At 26.4% G+C, this 22,201-nt stretch overlaps 1 protein-coding gene across 2 annotated transcripts in view; it reads left to right on the plus strand.

Moving 5' to 3' along the window:
* The first annotated feature begins 575 nt into the window (after positions 1 to 575).
* LOC107446084 (uncharacterized) overlaps positions 576 to 22,201 on the plus strand; it is a 155,968-nt gene continuing 134,342 nt past the window's right edge. For both annotated transcript variants that reach the window (XM_016060633.4, XM_087159329.1), the window contains exon 1: positions 576 to 898. In XM_016060633.4, coding sequence (XP_015916119.3) covers positions 852 to 898 — 47 coding nt within the window. In that variant the 5' untranslated portion in view covers positions 576 to 851. The remainder of the gene's footprint in view (positions 899 to 22,201) is intronic.

A 22,201-nucleotide genomic window follows, 5' to 3' on the forward strand; every position in this document is an offset into this window, starting at 1 on the left:
TTAAGCAATTTATGGTCCATCTAACATAAAGGCTTAAGTTGATTTACTTACTATTAACTTAAAATGACTGTTTTTTAAACTTCTAAGCTAATATGTCATTTTCCTGGCATTCAAGATTTGGTAAATTTCTATTTTATTTTTTTTTTCGAGCAAATGTCAATAAACTACACTGCTGTCTGTAAGATATTAATAAGTGTAACTAAAGAAGTATGCGAAGAAAAATTTTGATTATTTTGAAGACTTTAAATTTGAAGAAATTTTAAAAAGAATCACCCATATAAGCCCTTTTACAAGCTCTGTTATTATATTCTTTTTTATTTCTAATTACAGATTAGAAAAAAAAAGGATAAAAGGAAGAATTTGATGTAGGATTACTAGAGAAAATCAAGGCCTTCTCGGGACTACTCATTGAGCTATAGAACAAAAGCTAACTCCTTGTCCTTCAAGTGGTTCAAAATGGCGGACGAAAAATACATTGCGTGTTTAGCGCATCTTTTCAATCAAAAAAGTGAGGTGTTCTTCTCTCGCATGACGTCACGACCTTGATTCTTCAGGTGTCAACCTTGCCAGGCTTCATTTTCAGTTTCTTCTTCTCAGAGAGTTGAGCGGTCGATGTCCTTCTCCGGCAAACTGGACGTTCCTCTTGTGTTTATAGTCCAATCTTTGAAAAATCGCTAGAAGGGCTCTGTGGAAACTTTTTGTTTAATTTTTTATCTTCCCCTACTTTTTTCCATTCTCTTCGGTGTCCGGCTCGGAATGTTGAATTAGATATTCAGCACAATTTTCTGCAGAAGGTACCTTAGAGGAATCGTGCTAGTGTGTTTGCTTGCTTTGGTCTTTAGCTTTAAGTCATGCTACTGGATTTTACCAACAGCAACAACAACAATCAGCAATCCAAGTGAGTATCTTTTGTTTTTTATTATGAAATAGTAATAAGTTAACTTTTCCAGCAACTAATGTTGCATAATTTAAATCTATTTGTAAGTTTTAGGCTTATGATTTCTTATTAATTAATTATTTTATGTATCCATATGCAGTTTGTCTCTTAAGGAAATACTATGCTATTTCCAGAATAGGAGTTATAAAATTGTTATCAAAGAAATATGGAAACTGATTTTGTATGATTAAAGAAATTCTTCATGTTTGTTACTGATACAAATGTTATTGTTTGTCTGTGATGCTTTTCAAACACTGGTGCATTAGTTTAAACCTTTGAAAAAATCTCCGAAGTTCATCCCTCCCCCCACTGCTTTCATAAGGTTTTTCATGGGAATTTCAACTTTGAGTCAATTTTAAGATAACATTACGTACTTGTTGAATCTAATGCAAGAGTTAAAATAATTATTATGAATAAATAATTTAGAGAAAAATCTCCTTTTTCATACAAAAAAAATATTAGACATGCTCATAGTTCTTTCCTAGATATTAATTTTAAAATCATTACAAGCATTAAATTTAAAAAAAGAAAAAAAAATCATCGAATGAAATTTTTTTTTCAAATTTTTATTCTAGCTGGGGATATTTTTTCTAGCTGTTTGTCATTTTCGAATTTCGTTATTGTTTTTGAATAGCGTACACTTAAAATGTGGTAGGTCATTTAAATCATTGAGTTAATATTTATATTTTTGTAAGTAATATTGATACAAATAATACCATATTTATATTATTAATATTGTTATTATTATTATTATTGTTATCGTATTCGCATCACAGCATTATAATTTTAACTTTTAGAAATGTTTTAGCAATTTTAAATATAACACAAGACATTTTTTTCACTCTTTTTTGTTGAGAAAAATAATTTATTTTTTTAATTTCCTAATTTTTTTCATCTAATAGCGTGCACATCTTCGGTATATTATATGCATCATTGAGTTAATACTTATATTTTTGTGACTAACACTGATATAAATAATGCGATATTTATATTATTATAATCATTACTTTCAACAGCATAGTCATATCACAACAATCAAAATTTTATAGCAGGTGCAGGTATATTGAAAGCTGAATACAATATCATATCGTGCAAGTTAATACCTGTTAAAATTAATTATAAGATAATATGGTTCAACTTGATTGGAAACATAATTTAATTAAACACATTAATAAGATTGCAGTAAATTTTCTTGATAATGTGGTTCAACGTTTAATATATATATATATGAAAATGTGTACTTAAAGTATTTTCCAAGTGTTTAAATCCACTATGTTGCAATGAAAAATGGAGGCTGGTTTACACCACATTATATGACATACACCAGTAACATATTTGGACGCAAAGGCTTAGTGTAAAACCCGACATTTAACATTCTATAAGACTAACACAATAAAATTAAAAGTTATACTATTATAACACAGATAAAAAAATTCACCATACTCTATGGATGGTAATGACATTCTTGATAAAAAAAAATGATTAATTTTGGCATTAAAACTAAAATATTCGGTACATAAACTATTTATTTTGTAATTTTCCCTCTCATATGGTAACGGCTTACAGCAAATTTTGGTTTTTAAAATTATAGTTCTAATTACAAACAACCGACTAAATAGTTTTTGTGCAGAGACTCTAAGTAAAAATTTAAAAATTTTACCAAGTTTACCAAATTTTGTGTCCTATTGTTAATTTTAGCAAAATCATAACCAAAATGAAACACTTCGGTAAAAATTACCAAACTGTTTGCTGTTCCCATAGAGCCAGAAAAACGTTAAATTTTGTCATATTCATGTAGTTTTGACCATACTTTATCACAGGGAATGCTATCAAAACTTTTTACATATTATCGTAACGGTTCAATTCTACAAGTGATTGGACTTCATACTCCCGCGAAATATCATTTTCGGTACATTCAACGAACCTGAAACACTACGTTTCCCAAAATATTTAATTTTGCATCAATATTTTTTCCATGCATCAACGATGATTCGGTACAAAACGCTATCTTTTGAAAACTGAGTTTAATTCTTTTAACTGTCCGAATATCAAAAAATCATCAGAATAAGAACAAGATCAGAACTTTAAAAGATCAAATCATTTGACAGTGAAAGAACAAAAAACTAAACTCGTTTTGATGCGTTCATATAATTCTACCTAAAATATACATTTACAATGAAATTTGAAAGGACAATTTTTGATTATTTCTTTAAATTCCGCAAAATGTTTTTTTTTCTTTAAAAAAAAGTTTTGTATTTGGTTAAAATGTTTTTCTAATAAATATAAATTTAGAGGTCGAAAGATGCATAGAATGTACTACACATCCATGATTTAGAAGTTAAAAATAGGAGATCGACTTGTAAACCAAAAAAAAAAAGTAAATACAAACATTTTACCATTTAGAAATTTTCTGAAACCATTTATTTTTGATTTAGAAGCTTTAAAACAGTAGTTTTTCTTATACTAAAGCTAGATGTCTCTACAAAAACGGAAATCTTAAATTATTCCAATTTATTCGTCATTATTGATTTTCATCTTCAGGGATTCTACCTAAATGATTCTTACAGAGTTTTATCGCCTGCATTGAAAATCCTTTTTGTGTTCTTTTATGTTTAAACAGCAACATTCAAAATATATTACCTATTAAAAGAACTGCTTACTTATTTACTATTCGACGATTTATATACTCTTTGATTTCCCTTATGTACTCATTAATAATTCAAAATATCTAAGCAGAATATTGTTGTTTTTAGGATGTTTGACAAAATTTTAAATCATCTACACTTAAATTCTAAGATTCAAATTACTCACTACATGAATTATTAGATTACTAAACTGTATTTAGTTGAAAAATCTTATATACTTATAAGCTTTTTTACGTATAAACTTTAATACTTATAAGTATAACTTTCATGCTCATAAACTTTTATACTTATAAACTTTTGCATACTTATAAACTTTTATATTTATAAACTTTTGTATACTTATAAACTTTAAAAAAGAAGGTTTGTAAAATTTTATTACTTGAAATTAAACTGTCTCAAATAATAATACGATACATGAAAAGCTACAGATAAATGAACAGCAAGATTGTTTTTTTTTATATAGATTTAAATAATGTACTTTAAATAAAATAAATAACTTATAGACAATTAATTTTTATTGCATTCGTCTCTGGGTTAGAACTTTTATAATTGTATGTAAAAATGTTTTCCCTGTTTCAATCAGTTCTAGATGTGGCAAAAGATGTAAAAAATAAAAACCATCAGCTGCTCTTGAGATTCTGAAATACATACCGCGGAAATTTACTTACGAGGAGGTAAAAAATTTTAAATCCATATTTAAAATGTCTTTTAATATAATAAAGGATAACCACGATAGATTTTGCGAATGTTTTAGTTGCGCTCCCTCAAACCAATCAGATTACAACTTGGTACACTGTTAAAAATTCCGGATTAAATAACGGTAATTATACTGTAATTTTTACCTTGATATTTAATTAATGACAGTAGTTCAGTGATTTTACAGTAAATATTACTGTAAGAATTACATACCAGATTATATATTAGATTTTTACTTTATATCAGATTTTTTTGTACTATTAAATTTTACTGTAAAAAGTCATTTTTCTACAACGTTTCGAACACTGAATTTTTGAAAACCCTGAACTCCGGTACTTTTTTCTGTAATTTGATCCGCAATTTTTGCCGGTGTACGTGGTAATCCGATCATTGCATTAAAAGTTATTAAACTCGTTTTTTTCGTTCGCGTTATTGTTCCCTTAATAAACATAATGTACAAAACTAGATATTCCTTATGGAATGGAATGCATCAATTTATGCCTTTTCCATCATAAATTTTAAATTAAAAAAAAACAATATCGTTTATCTCAATTAATCAAAAAAGTAATTACTAAATTGCTTCTACTGAACTACTAAATTGTTCATAAAATTAATTATTATAATATACTATATATTTTGCATTATTTAATCGCTTGAGATTACATTTAAAATGCATAGTCATGCATAGCTGATTAAAAAATTTCTAGTCCAAAAAGTCATTTTGTTAAAATAAAAGTTTAGTAAGCAGATTTTTGTAACGAAATTTTAACGTCAACTCAAATGTAATTAGAAAACTCAAATCATCTAATCATGTCATATTCAAACTCTTTTAAATGTCAATACAAAGAAGAAACAGTTAACGATAATGAACTTTTAAGTATGACAATTTTCGTCAAGTGAGTTTTAAATCTGTTGGATTGATATCTAATAAGCATTAATGTGTCTAGAGCCAAAAGAGTTAAAATGTTTTTATTATACTATATTTGGCGATATTGACTTACTTGTTGTTGTACGTATAATAGAACAGAGACAGTTGGAGGAAGTGAAAGTATTATGTATTTGTATCTTAGTATTGTTCTTTGTTATAACTTAATTGGGAATTAGTCTGCTTCACATAAGCGACAGCGTTAAAAATAGATGGTTCTTGTTAAGAATCAACTTCAAATGGTTATTGTTGACAGTCATAGGTTTTTACCCATGCATAATTTTGACTAGATAAGACAGAAAAAAAAAATTTGATTCACTAATGTTTGAAGTAATGCGTGATGACATACTAAGGGCCTACGTTTCGCTTTTTTTATCCCGTACGATTGTTTCTCAACAATTTTTGTTTCTTAACGATAAACAAATTGTCACATCAAAAATTAAATTTCATTCAAGTTTAAGTTACCGAACTTTTCAAATATATTAACCCTAATTTATTGAGACATTTCACTCGAATTTTTTACCCAATATTTTATTGCGATTATTTTTCATAGTTACTATTAAAACTTTTTATAAAAATGTATTTTTAAAATTCTTAATTAACTTTTGGTTACTAAACAAATCTTAAATACTTCATCGCAAATATTCCGAAATATTAACTCTTCACATTGATTTAGAATTTTAAATATTTATTTTGAATTCTGTTTAAATTAATGTAGTGTATGGTAATGACCTTTCTGGTAGTAAAACCATAATCGTGACCTTAAATGCCAAAATATAGGGTATTTAAACCAGGCATTTAGTAATTTTTCATATGGAAACGGTTTACCGGAAATTCTAGTTTTCAGAATTATGGATCTTATTACCAAATATTTAGTAAAATACAAAACTGAAAAGTAAATTTAACCGAATAAATGACTTTTACGCCATGTTCTGTCCAAATTGTACCGTCATTACAAAATTTTATCCCATATTATTAAACCATACTTTTTTGTTAATTTTACCAAAATCATTGCCAAACCGTTTCGGCAAAAATTACTGAGCTCTTTGGTATTCCCATAAAGCCAGAAATAAGGTAAATTTTACCATATTTTGGTAGTTTTGACCATACTTTTTTTCTCAGAGTTAATTTAAAGGACATACTTTGACAGCATACAGCTTTATGTAAAAATTATTTTTATCAGTTTCTCCTCTTTTCAATTCTTGAAATTTATTAGTTATAGTTCATCGGTGCTTGCGTTAAATATTTTTTTAATACCAGTATTTCTAAATGTTTTAAATTTTAAAAAATTAAATATTTTTTTTTGTAAAATCTAACAAAACTGCTTTACGCAACCTCTTCCAATAGAAAAGGAATTCACATACCTCCAAGTTATTCTACGAAAAATTATCTGACTGAAATTTCTTTATTGATTAAAAACTTATTTACATTACCGAATGTTTTTGTTTCATTTTATTCATACAGATGTGTAAAAGTGAACTTAGTTGCCAAAGTTTAAGGTTATAAACTTTTTTAGAAAAAGTTCAAAGATTAAGCTTTTAAAATATTTACTATCTTAAATATTAAAATTCCTTAACTAATTTCAAGAGAATTTCAATGAATAATTGAAGCAAGAAGTTATCAAAAGTACTCGTCACTTAATAAACAAGGAAATTGAATTGATACATTTTTCTGCAAATCAACATGGAGGAAATATAATTTCTTTTCTTTATGAAGAAGATTCCTAAACAATAAAATAAAGTAAAATTTGTTTTAAAATGCTACTAAATATAAGTTTACAAAAGTAGAATTCTCCGAAGATTAAAGTAAGAAAGAAAGAAAGAGAATATGATTAACAGAAGTTCTTAAAGCAATTATAATTGAATTATACGAATTCAATTATAGAAATTATTGTTTTCATTTTTCAGAATAATTGCTCAAAAAATAATTTCCTAATCTGAAATATTCATTTCTAATTGTTTTATTTAGTAAAAATGGAAAAAATGTAATTTATATATTTTTTAAAAGAAATACAGTTTTTTTTGCGAACTAAATAAAATACATATTTTTTTTGAATTATAAGGTTTAGAAACAGACAAAAAAAATTCACTCTTTATTCAGTAGAACTCTATTTTTTTCAGTTTTAACTCTTTAAAATTAGTTTTGAAGGGAAAATTATAACTAATTCATATTTAAATTTTTTCCCAATTTTAAATAAAAAGCAATTATTGTTAAATTACTATCTTTTAAAATTTTTTAATACAGTGAAAAATAATCATCATTTGCAAACGTGATTTTTCTTTATTCATTCAAAAATACAAGAATGGTTTTAATATGAGAAACAAATTTTTAGTAATCTTTCTAAATTGCAATGTTAAAACAACGTTAACTCAACCTACTAACTCAACACTACGTTAATTAACTCAACACTACGCTACATTCAATCTCGAATAGTGACATTTGAATAGACCATTCCTTTTGAATCTTTTTAATTGATTGTTTCATTGATTTTTTTTAACTGTAACTTCTTACATTATTCGAAAAAATATTACCATATCATTAAATTACATTTTTCTTTTGTGTAATGTTACGGTTTTTTTAAAGAGAGTTAACTGCAACAATTATTTGATGATGTTCTTCAATGAGGGGAAATGGTTAATACACTGTAAAAAATTCCAGATCATATTACGGAAAAAAGTACCGGCACTCAAGCTGCCGGTACTTTTTACCGTAAAACCCATTTTTGCCAGATCATGTTTCGGAACTAGAACTGTGATATACCGTAAATTACAGTAATAATTCCCATAAATCACTCTGATTAAATGAATGTTACTGTAAAAATTACGGTATAATATTTCGCAGTAAAAGTTAATTTTACGATAAAATGGAATTTACGGATGTTGCCAGTACTTTCTATTCTAATTTGATTTAGGATTTTTACAGTATAGTATTTTATTCATTTTAAAAAATTATACACGTAATTACATGTCTCTATTATTGGGACAGACAGAATTTAATTCGTGCAAATTGATTTCATTAATAATTATTTTAAAATTTAATATTTACTAGTTTTATTACTATTTTCCATTAAAACTGTTTCTTCTAAGTTAAGACATAACTTTAACAAATTTTATTACCTAAGCCGATTGCATCATATGAGACAGAGTATCTATTTCTTAACAAAACATATCGACATTTCATCTCACCGGAAATATACCTTTACTTGTCTAAACTGCAAAAACAAGTAAAGGTTATGTTTCTAAAGCAAAAACATGTCGAAAATGCAAAGATAATAACAAAATACGCGCAGTCATCTTGACACAAATTTTTAAATAGCGCACTATTTGATTTACTATCCTTTTATTAGTTTGTTGCTTAACTTTTGAAAGTATGTTTTAATCAGATTACATTTATAACTTAATGCCATCAATTTAGCTCTTTTAATTCTAGCCCTTCATTCGATGCTTCCCACCTTTGTATAATAAGGATTGCGCTTTCTCTGATCTTTAAGAAAAACATTGGTAAAAAAAATCAAAAGTTAAATCAGGTAATTATAGAGCATACTAAGGAGTATGTGGGTTAGTAGAAAGAGGCTGCACAAACACCTGTAATAGGGGATTTTTTTTTACCACAGTAAATAACACCCTTTAAAAGGTCATTTTGAGGTTTTAGAGAACTGTTATAACTAGAATGTTGAGAAGTCAAGGCAGTTATTTGGTGAAATGTAAACATTTTTGAGAAAGTTTTTTTAAAGAACGCTAAAACGGGTTTTTGTAAGTGCTTAACAAAAATTAGTTGTTTTTAACTAAAAACAAGTTCAATTTGATGATATGATTTTAGAAGCATCTATCGCTAATAAAACAATAAAAACTATATTTTTGTTGCCCATCTCATTAGTCGGCACAAATCCATACCCTAAAAAAGTCTGGATCAAATTGATTAAAGTATAAAATACAGGCATTTTGACATCCTCATACATTAAAATCCATTTTTACGATGAAGTAGGTAACACAATTTTTACAGCAATATTTATTTAATTAGAGTGATTTAATGATTTTACGGAAAAAATTACCTTCTAGCAGGTTTTTTTGTTCTGGAACATGTTCTGGTAAAAACCGATTTTACCGTAAAAAGACCCTGAGAGCCGATACTTTTTACCGCAGTTTGATCTGGAATTTTTTACAGTAACTTTTCTTTGATATGTACCTAAATAATATAAATAAAGAAACATTAGTTGTTTTAAAAATGTTCAAATAAGAATTGTAAATAAATCAGGGTTAGGAGGTTTTTCGAAAAAGAACTATACTTTCCAGAACTCTGTGAGAAAATTAAAAAAAAAGAAGAAACTGAGCAAAATGGAACAAAAAAAATGACCAATACTACAGATAGATTCAAATAAATAAAATTTACTAGAAAGCTAAAAGTTAAAAGTTTTTTTAAATTTTTCAAATGATTTTTTTTCGTATTTTTCATTTTAATTAATATAATTTAGTCACAAATTTAAAAGGTATATAACCCATTATATTAATTTATGTTTAATTTGGATTTAAGTTTCTCTTATTTTCCGAAATAAGATGTACATCTATAACTAAAATAGAAGTACTTATATATTATTTTTAAATAACTGAATATGTTTATTTTTTAAATAGAATTATTTCATAACATAAAAAGCATTTATTTTTAAAATAGAAAAAATATAAATTTAAGATTTATTTTGTCATGATTTTCATCTACTGGTTTAGTTTTTTCATACTTTTCAACATTTCTGTCTCTTTTCAGACATTAATTTTGCTTTTAATATCTGTCCCAACGAAATAAATTTTTATTATATTGATAACAATAAAATAATATGAACTAATTTTTTACCCTATTTTAAGGCTATTAAAACAAAGAATAAACTTCTACTTTGTTGCACTACTTTGTAAAGTTACACACGTTACACTGTTGAAAATTTATTGTTAAAAAAATTAATTAAAAAATATAGTTTAAAATGTCCATTTTTCGTGATTTTCAGTTCAAAATATTGAAAAGGCTTTAAAACTTCCCGGAATTTTTTAAACTGTTTGCAGTTTATTTATAAATGAAAATTCAGTAATTTGTGAATAGACATTTACAATTGAAAATTCTTACCTTTACAAATTAAACTGTCATTAACTAATAATGTTATGATTTGGTATGTGAAATTAAAATTTTCATTAAAATTGTTATTTAGAAATACCTTTAGAGTAATGTCAAAGAATTTTTTAGAGTATTTATACTTAACAGTAGTTGATTAGGAATAATATGATTATCTGTAAAAATCAAAACAACGTACTATTTGTAGTTGTGATTATAATTATGTGATTTGTTAATTTGAATGTATTTATAAAATTTGATACTAATACGTCAAAAGATTTTTATACAATTATAAAATTAAATTCTGCTATATACGTCTTTCAGTAAAGCTTTGAAATAAACAAACTTTTCAATTTCTTATAAGATTAATTAAAATTATGTTTCTTTTATGTTCCTCAGTAACGTTACAGCAATGCATTTTCCAAGGTTTCTGTTGGACTTAGTTACAATCCAGTCGCTATTAACTTTAACCAAAAACACTTAATTGATGACTAAATATTCCCCATTTCAGTACATATTTAATAGTTTTATTTATTTATGTTGATCATCTTTTACTTAATCCTGTTATATGATAAATTATACTAAAACAGAGAAAAGGTATTAATAAATTGTCGTAGTAACTACATAAGCAATAACACTTGTACGTCTTTATTATTCCATTAGTTTAAAAGAATTAATCATGATGGTCATATAAATAAGTGCATAAATTTTACATACAAATAAATTTAAAAACAATAAAAAAGCAGAGAAGTTAAAATATTGAAATCAAATCGTGCTTTACTTTTAGTCTTAAACAATTTTCCTTTATCTTCGTTAACACTCGACGTTCTTAAAGAAAATAATCTAATCATTACATAGAATCAAAATGAAGCAATTAGCCAAACGATTCAAAAGAATTTCACGAAATTAAATTTAAAAATAAATAAAGAAAACGATAAATTCATAATCTTACACGTAGTTAGGCTTATTACTGCAACGGGTATGCGTTACGATAGTGCAAAAGCGCTTCCATTCTCTTACGCTATGAAAAACAATTCTTAGATTTTTAACACGCTCTAATATTAGAATAAAAATTATTCCTTAATAAAACAACTAACTATGATAATAATTTTGAAGAAAGGGAAAAATATAATAAATCGTTTTCGTTTTTTAGACAAGTGGTTGCTATAGTTACCGCTAGAACATTCGAAACCATTTGCACCCGTGAAAACATTGTCATAATTTTACCAACCATTCTTTTAACCGCTACACATAAAAGAGATTCAGCAAAACCCGGAAATGGAAAATTATTTTTATCAATATACTTTCTGAGAAGAAAGTATAGTCTTTACCGGCAAAGTATAGAGATACTTTATCTGCGACCAAAACCGAAACAAAAACAATATAATCAGTCCTCGGTCAAGTTTTACGACCATTCGGTACAGCAGTCAAATAATAGCAAAAGAATTCATTACCATCTTCGAATCTCCAATATCATTTGTCTTTATTGGACATGGAACAATGACATTGATGATTTACTGTTAGGACTGAAAGAATCCCGATAATTAGTCAGTGAGTCACCTCTCTATACCTGTTACATATATCGGACGAGTAGATTTTTGAAAAGATAATTTGCGGTCTGTTTTAAATGGCCACATAGCATTGATTGTGAGATAACGTGAGAAGATATTTACAACCGAACTATAATTGCCCGCGAGGATTACCACAATCAGCTTTTGTTACTCGCTGCATTTTTTAACGACCGCCTTCTCAATGAGGTGCAACGGTGCCAATGAAATTCAAACGCTTCACGCTAATGAATATTGTCTTTGGATATTAGGATTCATAATTGAGGCATGCTCATCAATAGGTCGTGTCCTCACGGCATCGTTTTAGATTTATCACCACCTTGTTTATAGATTTAAAAAACTTTTTAATGTTTTAAATCCTATAAGAACTCCATAACAATTCTGTATAAACAACTGATCAGTCAGCAATTAAACAACAATATAAATACAATATTGTAATAAAATTAAACAAAGCAATAACATAATATAGTAAATCTAATATAATAATACAATAGTATAATTGTTGATCAATGCAAACAACTTAATTGTTTATTAAACCAAAATCTCTCAGTTTACATCTATCCATCATAATGTATTTAATATATAATTGCGTGCAGAATATTACAGTTTTTTTTATTTATCTCCAAACGTTTACCATTAGGTAAAAAAAAATTAAGCGCATGTAACTTTCATTTGAAACTTGCTATTTATTGATGCAATACATTTTTATATGCATCTAAATTTTCGATAAAATATTTACTTTCTGTTAAGTTATTGCTTAAATTTCTGAACAATTGCTCTGAACAATTGCTATCCAACAATTGAATTTTAATTAGTGGTAATAGAAAAATTGCTCTTTGAATAACTTGATTTACTAAATGACTTATTGGGAATTATTTTCTTACACTAAAACTAACATTTTAAGAAAATCAAACAATAGCAAATTAATGTTTATATAGTTTATGTTACGTTTTGTTTTAGTTTGTAATTACTAGAAACGTCATGTTACATCTCTAATTGCTAGAAACATAAAGGAATAAAAACACTTTCTTTATTTAATAATTCGACAAAATTGCATATTTTTCAAAACGATATCTCAAATTTATATCCTATCGTATATTTTGACGTTATTAAACAAAATTATGGATTTTTTTTTAATCAAAAATGTCATTATCTACAATACAATAATTTTACCAGAATTTTTTAATTCCGTATAATCGTATGTTATTTTTTAACTTTCTACACCGAGAAATAAATTCTGATAAAATTAACATACTGTTAAGGTAGCGACATTTCTGGTAAAAAAATAATAATAAAAAGAATCATGATTCTGTTAAATGAAACAAAAATATACGGTATTTAAACGATTCATTTGGTAATTTTTCTTTGCATGTGGTAACGGCTTATCGGAAATTCTAATTTCTAAAATTATTGCTCTTATTACCACACATTTAGTTAAAAATAAAAAAAACTGAAAAGTAAATTAAACCCAATAAATGGTTTTTATGCCATGCTCTAAGACATCATGGTAAAATATCCAAATTTATACCACATTTACCAAATTTTAACGCACATTATAAAGCGTTATTTTACTGTTAATTTTACCAAAATCATTACCAAAGTGCTTCGGTAAATATGACAGAAACTTTTTGGTGTTCCCATAGAGCCAGAAATACTTTAAACTTTACCATATTCTGGTAATTTTGACCATTCTTCTTTGTTTTCTCGATGTGAGTTTTAATATTTGATTTCGCCTTTTATGAGAAGAAGAAAAAGATATTTTTCATGGAACTTATAACGTTATTATTTATTCTTTTTTCTGGAAAACTACTTCTAACAACGTTAACTGACTTCTAACAATAAAAACTTACAAAAAATGAATGTTTTAAGATAAATAAACGTATTGTTAGAGCAAATTTTAGTGACAAAAACTGATTAATGATGTTTATGAACCTAATTTAATAATAAACAATTTGCGCTTCATAGGCCATTTATTCCTTCGATAGAATTCTTTGTCACAGGTTAAAATATCAAAACATATCAAATATCGTCTGAAATTTTTTTTCCTACTTTGAAAACATTTTCAATTCACGTGCTGCTTCGATTTTTTAAAGTAAAACCTAAACATTTAACGAGTGACTGACTTCAAATTCAGCGTAACAAAAAACGTGCGAATTTCATTCTGGCCTTTTAAACTTCAAAACACTGACAGTCTTTCTCTCACGTAAATCATGGAATGAGTTGAGAAGTTTTCATGTTTCACCGCTATTTGGAAAGCATTATTGACAGTGAAATCACTTGTTTAGTGCTTTCCTTTAATTCCCCCCATCATCTGTGTTTAATTTCTTTTCAGCTTTCTACAGAAAAGTTCATGCTGAAGATTAAATTTGTCTGTCTGCAGAGATTATATGTGACTTGAGGGTGGATCAGTTTTGGGATTTACATAATCATTTCGCTTGGTCAGATCGCTGTTTGAATAATTTTAATATTAAAATAAATACAAAAGCTGAAAATTATAAACGTATTGCTAAAGGAAAAATGTATATAAAAGCAATACATTTTGTTAAATATTAGTGATTTCAAATTCTCTATTTTCTTAAAAATACTTCCTAGGAAAATATGTTATGCTAATTTGTAAGTTATTTATTGCTTTCAGAACGTAAACGTTTAAGGAGGATATTTGATACATAGACATTTCTATTTTTAGACTTAAATTCAGATTATAAATAATAAAACTTTTTAACAAACAATTAAAAACGCCTTACAGCAATTGTTTTTGAAAGGGAAAAGTGGAACTGAAATTTTGTTTATTAATAAAATTTCAAAATACAAAAAATTCCCTGATTTTTTTGTTTATTTAAATGTAATTAAAGGTTTTAGTTTATTTATTTTAAACTGTAATCCCTCCTAAATTTAGCACACATTTTTGTTTGCCGGGAAAGTAAAGAGTACTGATGACTGCAAAAGATTCATTTTAAATTTTAAAATATATTTTTCAATCAGCTGCCTTCAACTAGAAGTATATTATAATAGCTTCCAAAATTTTCACAAATAACAAACTGTTGCTGTAAATAGTTTTCCCCCGAAAAAGGTTTTTCAAATATCAGATGACAAAAAAAAAATCATATATTGAAAAATGATCGCTTTTTCAACAAACTTTAAAAAAAACTCATTTTCGACATCGTTTTTCAAATTTTAAACAACTTTTTATTGTTATAAACAGTTATAAAATGAAATGTTAATAATAAATTTAAAATACATTTAAATTCGAGGAATGTTTTTAAATGCTTCAATTTATATGAAAAAATTTTAAAAAATTTTTTATGTTTCATAAAAAAATGAAAAAAATTTAAGCAAACGATTGCAAAAGCTTTTCTAATTTTACATTTAAAAAAAATCTCAGTTCTTCAAATGAGATTCAGTACATTGTTTTACTTCTCAAATTTCACTATAATTTTTTTTAAAAAAACTAAGAACGTTGATAGCTTAGTTGAAAGAAATATCAGTTGTACACGTTAATTACTTATATTCTTAACAGTAACTTTACCGAATTAACTTTTTTCACTCTTTTGCAACTGAAAAAATATGAGAGAGTTCAAGAGTTTTGTTTTATATCATCCATTATATATAATAAAAAAAATAAGTCTCACGCGTTTGCATTTAATTTCATTATATACAAGTTTCGGAGGAAACGTTTTAAGAATTAAAATGCTCATCGTTTTGTATATTGTCGTTTTTTTAAAACTTAATAATGTTTAATGGTATCTAACAAGCATAACAAAAAGAAATTTAAACTTTCCTAGTTTTAAATTAGTTTTTGCAGAAGAAGGTGTTTAATTTGTTTCAGAGACAAATTAAAAATTTCGTTGAGCGTTCCTTTAATTTTTTGTCGTAATAAATACGCCGTAAACTGAATAATAATCTCTATTAAATCTATTACTTCTATTAATAATTATTAATCTTCAATAATATAATGAACCTATTATTCTATTCTTTGAATACTTAATCTCTATTACTTAAATTTCTTTACGAGAAAAGTTTTGGTTTTTCCCTGGGTTTCTTTGTAATATAAAATACTAATTTCTAAAACCTGGACCAGCTTTCTCCTAAAGATTCTATATTTCTTTAGAAGATATACATACATTTCAAATGAACACGATGAGAAAAAAATATGGTCAAAACTACTAGAATATGATGAAATTTACCGTGTTTCTAATTCTGAGGAAACACCAAAAAGCTCGTTAATTTTTGCCAAAGCGCTTGAGTAAGAATTTCAGTAAAATTAACAAGAATTTCTGGTAAATCGTCATCATATGAACGGAAACCATTAATAAATAAATGGTTTAAATACCGTAATAAATACCACAACAAACGAATTTTTTTTTACCAGAAATATCATTATCAAACTGTAATTAATTTTACCAGAATTTCTTTCTCCGTGCACACAGTAAAATATTTCGGATCAAATTACGGTATAAAGTACCGGGATTTTAGGTGCATCCTCCATAAAATTGATTTTTACCGCAAAATCTTGTACCGTAATGCTTACGGAAATATTTATTTAATTAGAGTTATTCAGTGATTTTACGGTAATTAATACTGTAAAAATTACAGTACATAAAATGTCTTGTTCCGTAACATGTTCTGGTAAAAAATTGATTTCACGGTACAAAGTACCAGGGCTGGTTACTTTTCACCGGAATTTGATCAGTAATTTTTTACACGGCATTAACTTACTGCATTTAATCATTGCAAATAATCACATCAGCAAGCTTAATTTAAAATCAGAAATGTACATAGATAATCAACATAAATACAACCGCATACAGAATTTACAGAGGCGGAAATAATTGCGGTGCGTGCAGAGAGAAAGGAATTTCAGTCCGAAACAAAACCAGAACATTACGAGGTAAATAATTTTAGTAAGAAATTGTAGAAAACATGTAACATGTTTATTCTATTTACTCAAACCGAGCTGTTTCTTGGAGCATGATAACTATGGGAAATAGAATTGTCTGAACCATAGCGTGATTAAAATGTCTAGCTAATGATAACAACAGAACTCTAAATTCTAGAATCATTAGACAAATCAGGATATAATTATTTTTTGCTGACATTGAACTTCAGTTTCTTTAAGCAACTGAGAACACGGTAAAAGAAAGTTTAATTAGAAAATCTTTCAACTTCATCTCATGCCAAGCTACTTTAGAATATATCACAGCATCGTTATATTGTATTCGATATTTCTATGAGTCGATAATGATCGAGATATTTCGCTCATGGGCTGCAATACCGGCACAACTCAAAAAATCAAGTTTTGAGATAAGTGGGCTTAAAGTTTTCATTGCTAAGCAAAATGCATAAGAAATGCTTTAGTTTGCTTAAACGAAGATTACCTTCAAGTTGAATTATGAGGTGTGTTAGTATTACTGCTGAAAGAATGTGTATCTTCATATTTACATCCGTTTTTAGTCTAAAACGCGTGTTTTTGGAGTTGTGTCATTATTACAGCCCATGACAATATCGTATTCGATAATGAGAGTAGTTATATGATGCAATAATTATAATCAATTATAATGCTTGTGTGAGTATACAATAATTATCATAAAAATACTCATGACCATAACTTGTTTGATATTTATTATCATATATATAATAGTTATTGTTAGGCATAGTATTGCCAATACGTAGTCAGAATACTTTTAAAATATTTATTTCCTGATGTTTAAATTATATCTTTATTTCCTGATATATCGTCCATCTTGAATTACAACTAAGTTAAACTCGTTAGGGAAGTTATAACATAAATTGAAAACCTGAAAAGCTTTATAATTGCCTAATTAAAATTTACTTTACTGTATTTTTACTATAAATAACATATAAAATGAAATGTCTCACTTATTCTAGTTTTTTTTAAAACACGAATCAATTAAAATGTTTGCTTGCAACTATAAATGTATCTAATACCACTTTTTCTCCGTGTAATCAATTTAATGATAACAATATGAACACTTTTTTAGGTGTGACACTGAGAAATATTTTTTTTTCCTGCACTGTTTCGTCAATATAATTTAAACCATTTTTTTAAAAATACAAGCTAAAATTTTTATAAACTAAAAGGCTTTACTTGCGATGATAACAGTTTAATAAACAAAGAAATTTAGAAGAGTAAATTTTCGATATCTGAAATGTTCAGTAAAATTCATTCTTCAACAGAACAGCCCATTTTTTAATATTATTTTTTAAAAATATGAATAAATTTATTCGGTATTACTTCAATTTTGATGATGTGAATATTTCTTTTATTTGATCAGGAAATGAAACTAGATTTTGTGAGCAATTTTATACTAATAACTGCGATTAGAGAATAATATAGGGAAGTGCGGTATGCATAATCAAAATGAATTATTTGCAAATAATATGCATCGACATGCTGTGTTGAGCAGCGCTGACCACTTTAACCATTTTGTTAATATGTTTGCATAATCATCAAATCATTTCACTTGTAATTTATTTCTTCGTTTTTCAGAATTTTAAAATAGAAGAAATACTTTTTCTAGCTAAAAATTGGTGGTTTCTATATTAAAATAAAAATTATATAAAAGTAGCGTTTTTTAAAGATTTTTATTAAGTTTCGGGAAAGCAAAAAATCAAGTTTATTGGCAAATATGTTGGTTACAAGCATTTCAAATTATTATTATTATTATTATTATTACTTACATTAATGAGCGCTTCTTATGAGATCATTTCTATTTTATAGATAATAAAATTGTCTCAGAAAACGAACATCATATGTTCATGCATCTTAGGGTAAAGAATGATATTTCAATTTTGATAAATATCTTTGTAAAATAAATACTTGATTTCTATGACATATATTTATTAAAGATGACACATTTGATTTTTATATAAGCAGATTGCAACTCTGAGAAAAAAATAATGAATATAAAGTCACCATGCTTATATTAAATATGCATATAGTTTAAATGTGTTTTATTAAAACTTAACATTGATTAAATTTTGGTACATAGATTTATCTATTCCTGATTGCAATGCAACATATTAATATTTTACTTAAATTAGAAAAATATTACTTTAGAATTTACATTCATTTTTTGGTGTGCAAAAATTAAGAGGTTTCGCAAAGTCCCAATACTCACATAACAAATCATACAGATCCACAGCATAAAACCTTAATATTTAATGAATTGAAACAATTATAAGAATTTAGTAAAATTAAAGAAAATACCCTTCTATTAAAGAGCCAAAAATTTAAAAATCAGTTAAGAAGGTAAGTAAAATTATTTAAAAAATATATATATATTATTTCTCAAACGCAGCAAACATAATCATCGTACATTTGCTACACTTGGTATGTACCATAAATAATGTTTCATACTATCCGAGGAACGTTCTTATTTAACACATTGTATGAGAATAACATAAAAATACGTTTTTAAAAAAGTAAAATATTTAAATGGAATTTCTGTGATCATTCAAAAGTTTAAAAAGTGTTCACAAAACTTTTTCGTTTTCACCCTGATTTTTCGAATAAATAAATTGTTCATTATAAACACAATTGTAAATTATTCAAAAGATATGTAGTCGGTAGTACAATTACTCGACGCAATAATATTTAAAAAAAGTTTGAGATAGCAGTTTAAAAAAATCCAACCTGCCAATTTTTCAACTTTTAATGAATCGATATATTTTTAATTATATTTTTTTGAAAATCTTTACAGAAGTTGCCCGCATGTGATGCATTTAATACAGGAACAATGTCTGCTAATTTGAGAAACATTTTTATAATGAACAGAAATTTCGTTCAGAATTTTAGTTCTTGAATCTTTTCTTAGTACAGTAATAAAAGCGCCATATATTTGTAACGAAAGCATTTTTTCTCAGGCATGCTTCAATAATTTAATAAATAATAATCTCTGGTTTTTTACGAAGCTAACTATTAAGCCATTTTTTTCAAAAGAAAAAGAAAATGAAAAACTATCTAACATTTAATGGATTCAGATGAACAGTCAAGCTAAATATTAAATAACTCCACCATAAACCCTTGGGGTTATGCATATTGAATATGTACCTCACGCAAACGATGCCGTTTTAATTTGACAACACAACTTAAAAAGAAAACGATAGTAATTTTTTCAAACATTTTTTTTATCAGAACATCAAAAAGTTGAGCTGTAGTTACGCTTTCCTGCATTCTATTCTATTAAAAACAGTGGCGTGGACCTTGCAATGCGAAGAAATAAGTGATGTGAAACCTGCGCGCATAACAGTCAATGTTCGCTATGCTGAAAGAATATTTGAAGTCCAAAATAGTGAACTGACGCTCAAACGGAAGATCTTGATTCATTATTTCAATAAATCTTGCGTTTCAGAACTTATCCGTACAAGAGTGTCATAAAAACTCTACAACTACTTTCTTCGCTATTTGCAAAAAATTCCACAATTGCTTTCAGTTAAATGATCCTGCAGTTGTCATGGTCAAAATAAATTATTCTATCGAAAATACATTTTAAGTTATTTCAATGTCTTAGAATAACTTATTACTTTTTATTGGGTATTTTTTAAAAATCATTCAAAATATTTCGCTCATATGACAAAATAATGCGAAAATATGTATTGCAAAAATGTATAAATCAAATCTTATGATATACCAACATTTAAATATATATTTTATAAATTTTAAATCAGTGTTGAAACTTTTAGTTTTTATATAAATATTTTAAAATAAATTCACAAAATTGCTGTGAAATATCCTTTGCAATGTTTTTTTTAAAGTAGAATTTTTAAAGAATTAAGCTTGTATCTTAAATCAACTTATTGCCTAATAAATCTTTAAAAAATCAAAAAACACATAATGTTTTTAAACACTCTCATTTAACTTATAAATTTATAATAAAGAATCATAACAGAAGAATCACTTTAACATTTAGAATATTTCTTTCTAAAGTACATTTTTCATTGTCACATGTCATTTAGAATATTCTATATCGGAAACAGGCTTAACAGACTATAATAAAAGGATTCTTTGATATTACTTTTGGACAAATATCCTGCAAAATAAAATATATTTTATATTAAAATATAGTTATTTTAATATCTTTTCTCCGTAATTTTCTGTTTTCAGTAATTTAAAATTGTATCATCATGCCTCAGCATACTGTGAAATAAAATATATTGTTACGTAATCGTGACTTGGCGTACAAAAAAAGAATCTAAAAAAGAATTTCTCACGATTTTTATGGTCAAACAATTCAATTATTTAGGCATTAAGTGTTTTCAATCACGATGTTGGCTACAAAATATTTTCTATACTTACTTGATCATTTATGACCTATGCAGTTCTAACTTTGTCCGGATGTTTCACAAATTTTAGAACTGTCCTTTTTAATTTGCACTATCTGCTATATAAATTTATGTAAATTTTAATAACAGCAGGTTAAATATGTCTAAAATTTATTTATTAAAAGTTACTATTTCTTAAATATGAGTCTTACAAAATACAATATTTATACAATTTACAATTCAAATACAATTTAATATTATCATCTTAGCAAAGGCTATATCAAATATTATTTCTAATAATACACACAAAATTATTGCCTTATATTTTAAAATTATATTCGTTGTACTAAATTAATTTATAAAATTCATTATCAATTTTTTTTCATACACCCTATCTGATGAAAACAATTTTAAATACCTATCGATTTCCAATATCTGCAAGATTTAATGCTGCCATTTAATGATTTCCACAATAATTATCGATTCATTTTATCATTTTTATCATTCAATTGAAGGAATAAATCAAACTTTCGCAGTAACTAATTTTTTTTTCTTCATTTATTCGTAAAACTACAAGAAAAATTGATAAAAAAAATACCACATTTAGAATTTTTTTCCTTCAGAAATTACGGTACAATAGCAGCCTGCAGTAGTCTGTCTATCTGATTAACCATAGAGTTTATGGTTCGAAACATTTCGTTACTTTTACGGTTTTGTAACCGTTTACAACTGATACAGTTAAAAAATCGTGAATACAAAACTCTATGGTTTTGTAATCATTTTACAATTAGCATAGTTTCTAAGCCATAAACATAAACAGACATTGGAGCTCTGTGGGTGCCGAGCCATTTATGCATGAATGTTATCCAATAGTCTAGGGCCACCCATTGACGAGTGCAGGACTCCAGAAACTTTCATGCATTGAAATAATGGGAATTTCATGCATTGAATTAATATCTACGCTGGGATTCGAACCCCTGTTCTGCCGGTCATGATATTGACCAATTAATCCTCTCGGTTACAGTTTGTACTTATCTGCACGAAACAAGATGGC

The sequence above is a fragment of the Parasteatoda tepidariorum genome, chromosome 3 (genome assembly GCF_982258835.1).
Source record: "Parasteatoda tepidariorum strain Cologne lab strain chromosome 3, Ptep-v5.0, whole genome shotgun sequence".
Lineage (NCBI taxonomy): Eukaryota > Metazoa > Arthropoda > Arachnida > Araneae > Theridiidae > Parasteatoda > Parasteatoda tepidariorum.